Here is a 5704-nt window from a genome sequence, read left to right as displayed (position 1 = left end):
CATGCACCGAGCGCGAGCGGGGCCGCAGCCTCCGGACCGGACCGGACCGGACTACAGCTCCCGGCATGCACCGAGCGCGAGCCCCGGACCCTGCGCTGCGCTGCGCTCCCGGGCGGCTCCGGCCCCAGCTCGCCGCGCCCGGCCCGGGAATGGCTGCGGGGCTCCGCGCCCGGGTAGGGCCCTGGCTGCGCTGGCGCCCGCGGGGCAATGTGGCTCCTTGGAGAAGCCGCAGCCCGGGGGGGACCCGCCGCCGCAGACCCGCTCCCGGGCCGGGCAGCCCGAGCTCGAGCAGAGCCGCCCTGCGGGAGCCCCCCCCCCCCGTGCTGCGTGTCCCGGGCTCTGCGGGGATCGGGGCCCCCGAGAGCTCGGGGCAGATGTAACTCGAGCCCCAAGGCGCGGGGTGAGCGAAGGCAGCAGACAGCCGGGAGCCAGGCTGGGCAGGGCGACCGCTGGGCAGTGCCAGGGACTGGGCAGTGCCAGGGGCTGGGCAGTGCCGGGGGCTGCGCAGGGCGACCGCTCGGCTGTATCTGGCTGGGGGCTGGGCAGTGCCGGGGGCTGCGCAGGGCGACCGCTCGGCTGTATCTGGCCGGGGGCTGGGCAGTGCCAGGGGCTGGGCAGTGCCAGGGGCTGCGCAGGGCGACCGCTCGGCTGCGTCGGGCTGGGGGCTGACAGTGCCACTAACGTCCCGGGAGGCAGAATAACCAGAAGACGCTTTGCAAGTGGGTGTCACTTTGTGCCCATTTCTTTCCTCCTGTATCTAGCGTGCTCAATGTCTCCCAGCCGCCACCCCAGGCCCTGCCCAGTGCTCCCTGCCAGGAACCTGCTCCCTCGCTCCTCCTTCCCTGGGATGGCCCCCAGCTGCCCTCACTGCCCCTCCCCAGACCTTCCCTTCCCACCTGCCAGGCCTGGGCTCTGGGCCTCGGATCCAGCAACATGGCCCATTCCCTAGGCCAGGCCGCTGGCCTCTCCCTGGCTCACAGGCCCCTGGCTTCTCCTGCATGCGCGAGTCCTCTCTTCCCTCCCTGGAGATGGAAGGGAACAGCCCCTGCCGGGCACCAGCCCTTCCTCTCCCGCGGCTCCTCTCTGCGCAGCTCTCCCAGGCCCTGCCCAGCCCAGTGTGGCCTGGGGAGCGGGAGTGGGGAATGGGGTAAGAGCCCTTTCCCCTCTAGGGAGCCCTGGCTCTGAGCTCGCCCCAGGGTGGGGGGAATGGCTGGGTCAGGGGGGCAGGGGATGGGGCCTTTTCCCTCTAACGGGTCCTGGATCCTGTGGGCCTCCTTTGGCTAGAGACCAAAAATCGTTGCTGTTTGATGAGCGGTGTCAGTATTTTCAGTGCCTCAGAGATTTAGATCCCATTGGAGCCGGCGGTGCTGAGACGGGGCCGCGTGTTGTTGCAGGTGCCGGTGTCGTTCGAGGACGTGGCGGTCTATTTCTCCCCGGAGGAGTGGGCGGCGTTAGCGGAATGGCAGAGGGAGCTGTACTGGGACGTGATAAAGGAGAATTACGCGCTGGTGGCCTCGCTGGGTGAGGCTCCTTTCTTTGCAGCCGCACACATGAAAGTCCCTGACTCGGAGAGACCAGACCCAACGTCAGTGAGCCCAGCAGCGACGCCATTCCTCTGGGATCCCCGGTGATGCTGTCGCTGCCAGGCCAGGGCGAGGAGCACTGGGGGAGGGGTTTTCCCGCGGGCTCTTAGTGGGGCATCTTCCCTGAGAGAGGCAATCACAGGGGCTAGTCGGCGGGGGAAGACGTTCTCTAGGCTGGTGCAGGACTGGCCCGGTCCTTGTCCTGGCAGAGCCCAGACTGGGGGCCTCGGCCCGGGGCTGTGGGAACAGCGCTAACCCAGCCAGGTCTGGTGCTGGGGTAATGGGGTCCCGCCAGGGCGTGGCCCAGAACCGCCAGCCCCAGAAATTCAGAAACCAGCAGGCAGACCCCATTTTGTCGCCCAATCACTTAGTTTTGTGAGATCTTTTTGAAGTTCTTCACAGTCTGCTTTGGGCAAGGGCAAGGTGCCTGGGAGATACGGGAACACGCACACAAGAAGGGGTTCCCTGGGCAGGAGAGAGCAAGACTGCGCCGTTAATAGCCCCGGGGCTTGGGGGCAAGAGAAATGGCGCCCCACTGTTGTCACAGAGATCCTTGGACCGTCGCGCGGCCGGTCGGGGGCTGCCAGGCAGCCTGTTCTGTAGGACGGAAGGGAACACCTGGCATGCCATCGCCCCGTGTGGTCCACGTCCCAGCCCTCGGTGGCATTCTCTTCCCCCAAACAGGCTCTGCAAGCGCTGCAGTGGAGATCGCCTGGAAGGCGGATAAAGATGAAGAGCCGCACGTCGGGGCTCCCCAGGGGAAGAGGGGGGGAGGAATCCCCCAGCCCCCCAGCACGGGTGAGTGATACCGAACTCACCCCTGAGCTGCTCTGCTGTGGAGTGGGGCGGCCTGGTAACTCCTCGGTGTGTCAGGCTCTGTGCCGGCGAGGAGTCGGGCACTCGAGCCGCTCGGACTGCTGCTGGGCATCGGCCTTGGGCTCCCTTGGCGGGAGGATGCTCTGTGTGAGCCAGGTGGCTGGGAGTTCGCAGACACCGCCCCAGTGCTGCTCCTGCGGGGTCTGGGGGAACGTGTGCTCTGGGTCAGGCGCTCTGTGTGCACTGCAAACGTGATGGGTTCAGTGCCCCGTTGGTCTGGGCCAGCCCGCCAGGGCACCTCCCAGTGGAGATGGGTGTGTGCCGTTCGGTCACAGCCTTGCTGCCCTGTCGGACCCAGCCGGGCTTCTGGAGTCTCGGGAGCCGCTGGGCCTGAAGCGCTGTTCCCAGCTCCCCAGGGCCACTTCCCTCGGCCACGGCCACCGGCCCGGGTCTCCGTGGTCTCAGGGCCAGCTACAGCAAAGCTGCCTGTGACCCCCCCATGGGACGTCAGTAGTGGTGGAGGATGAGGCGGCAAAGCCCTGGGGCCCTGTGCTCTGCTCCGGCTGGCTGGGCACTCCCAGGGGGAGCTGAAGGGGCTGCGTCGGGGGGGACCCGGTGAGCTCAGAGGTGCCTGTTCTCTGCCGACGTCCCCGGCCCACCTGCAGCTGGATTCCAGCCCAGCGGGAGAGTCTCACTCGGGGCCCTCCAGCGGCTTCTGTTTTGTCTCTGCCCCAGCAGGCGGGACCTGCCTGGCGTGTGACTGCACGTGGGCTGTGAGTTAAGCCCACCCCCCCTTACAGCACCCCCCTTGTCCCAGGCTGGGTCACTGCTGCTGTGTGGGAGGGGTGAGTCCTGGCAGCTGAGCGAGCAGCCCTGGTCCGGCTGCGGGTTTGCCTCCCCTCAGTCCCCTGTGACCCCACTTGGTTAGGTCTGGCCTTTGTGTGACCTGTGGATTAACTAACATACTAGCCAGGCCTGGATCAGCACACAGCTCTGCCGATGCCCCTCACTCCCGACCTGCAGCCCCCTGCTGTTCCGGACCTGCCCCACCCCCAGCTCCGCCAGTGCCCCTCACTCTGGACCCATAGCCCCCTGCTAGCCCAGCCCTGGGCTTCCCCCCAGCTCTGCTGACACCCCCTCTCCCAACCCGCAGCCCCCACTATTCCAGGCTTGGTGTCGCTCAGCCCCGGCCTGGGGCTCCCTGTTCTGTTGCTGGCTGTGTTGGGGGGGGCTTTTCGCACCCTTCAGCAGTGGGACAGTTGTGCACCTGGGGAGCCCGGACTCCGCAGCCCCTTACCGCGTGGCATGAGGTGGGCTGGATGCACCTGGCCCTTCCCTGTCCTCTGCGAGCGGTGTTACCACGCAGAGAGCTCACGCCTTCGCTCCGTCCGGGTGGCCTCTCCCGCGTGCTCGGATAACGCGGTGCCGTTCTCTGCCCCACCCAGGCTCCGACGACGCCCGGTCGGACGGTTGGGTTGCCGCGAGTCGCCGAGCCGGGCCGTGTGTCTGGGATGGTCGGTTTGTCTGGGCTCCTCGGTTCTCCAGGGTCCTCCTGCACCGGGGACAGGTGTGCGAGACGCAGAGCTCCCTGCGACCGGCGCAGGTAGGGAGCGGGGGTTGGGTGGAGGGTGCCTGGGACAGATGTGCCAGGACTGGATGATGCTCCCGGCAGTGCCTTGGGCTGATGGCTCCAAGGGCTCCCCCACCCCACGAGCATCCTAACTGTTGCCTTGGAAACGCAGGCAGAGCCAAGTTCCAGGCCGGGGTCTGGCTGCCTCGGTTCCCCGTCCCAGCGGCTGGCTCATTCTGCCATGCAGGGCAGCCTGTCGCGAGACTGGCCAGGGGATCTGCTGTCGGCTTGAGTGCAGGGGAGGAAGAGGCCAGTGCCATGAAACCGTCTGGCTCCAGCGTCCCTGCGCCGCTCCCATGGCTGCCCTCCTTCCCAGGGGCCTTTCCCTCCCGAGGTCCCAGGGCCAACTCCGAGACGGGGGATGGGGAACGGAGCCGGGCCCTCCTGGCTGCCTCCCTGGGTGGGTGGTGACGTTGTAGGGCCTGGGCGTGGCTATTCAGGAGGTGCTGTGGGGGGCGGCTTGTGTTTCAGATGGCGTTCGAGGACGTGGCGGTCTGTTTCTCCCCGGAGGAGTGGGCGGCGTTGGCGGAATGGCAGAGGGAGCTTTACTGGGCCGTGATGAGGGAGAATTTCGAGCTGGTGGCCTCGCTGGGTGAGGCTCCCTGTCCATCTCTTTAGCAGCAGCACAAATAGCCAGTTACCCCCGTCCTGCCCCAAACCCCAAAGTCCTGGTAGGGGACCCGTGACTGAGCGAAGGGCCCTGCTGCCCACCGCTGGGACAGCCGGTCCTCCCCTCCCACCCCCTGCAGGGCAGCAGGACTCAGCAGCGTCCATCAGCCCCCAGGTTTGGGCACCACTCCAAGCTCCCCCCACCGCCCCGTCTCTGGCTGGGCCTGGCCACCTCCAGCGCTCCCTCGTAGAGTCCGGCTCGCCGCTTGGCGTGGCCTGGCCTCCCTGCTTGGCGACCGTCACCATCCATAGGCCCCGGGATCCATGATCAGGTTGAAAGGTTCTGCCCTGGCAGAGACAGCGACCTCCTCCTCCCCTGCGCTTCTTGGGTGTTCCCCGCCAGGAGTGACCGACCCTTGGGCCAGGCGCGTCTTGTCACGGTTCCCCAGGGACCCCAGGGAACTCCTGCGCCCGGTCGCTAAATGCCAGGTAGTGCCTGTTCCACCTCCCATTGTGGCCTGAGCATGGGGACAGAGCCGGGACCTTGGTTCACCAGCTTTGTCGTTCCAATGCCTCCGGGGGCTACGTTGGTGCCCAGTCAGTTTGCTCCTGGACGTTAGCACGGCTGCATGGGGGGACCTGGCCTGGGAGCAGCCCTAGAGAAACGTACGCTCCGCGGGCTGGGGCTCTGAGCAGCTCGGGGGGTCGATGCCTGGGTCCCAGACTGCACCTCTAGCCAAACCCCCAGCTGTCCATGGGCCCTGACCTCGGCTCCCAGAGAGACCCAGGCACCGGCTCTGCCCGCCCTGTGGTACCCGGCGGCTGTAGCGAGCCCTGCAGGCGTGATCTTGCCCTGCCTCCGCCTCGCCAGGACACGGGCTGAGGGGCTGTTTCCGGACATCCTGCTCTGCGTGTCTGAGGCCTGACAAGTCTCAACGCCCCTCATGCCTGTGACTCCCCTCCATGCACAGGCTCTGCGGACCCCAAGCCAGAGAGCAGCTGTGAAATGGAGCGAGGGGAAGAGCTCCAGCAGGGGCAGGACAGAGAGATTCCTGAGGCACCCAGC

At 67.1% G+C, this 5704-nt stretch overlaps 1 protein-coding gene across 1 annotated transcript; it reads left to right on the top strand.

Moving 5' to 3' along the window:
* Positions 1-96: 96 nt before the first annotated feature.
* Positions 97-5699, top strand: LOC112124184 (zinc finger protein 772-like; the record flags this gene model as incomplete). The annotated part of the gene is made up of 6 exons (XM_026661561.2): positions 97-173; positions 1395-1521; positions 2268-2381; positions 3845-4002; positions 4501-4621; positions 5610-5699. Coding segments are annotated over exons 1-6 (634 nt in total), but the record flags the coding sequence as incomplete, so codon positions are not given.
* Positions 5700-5704: the final 5 nt, after the last annotated feature.

This window comes from Terrapene carolina, unplaced genomic scaffold (assembly GCF_002925995.2).
Source record: "Terrapene carolina triunguis isolate 2854851 unplaced genomic scaffold, T_m_triunguis-2.0 Scaffold10572, whole genome shotgun sequence".
Classification (NCBI taxonomy): domain Eukaryota; kingdom Metazoa; phylum Chordata; order Testudines; family Emydidae; genus Terrapene; species Terrapene triunguis.
The sequence above is the reverse complement of the archived record's forward strand: the minus strand, read 5'-3'. Positions and strand labels throughout refer to the sequence as shown.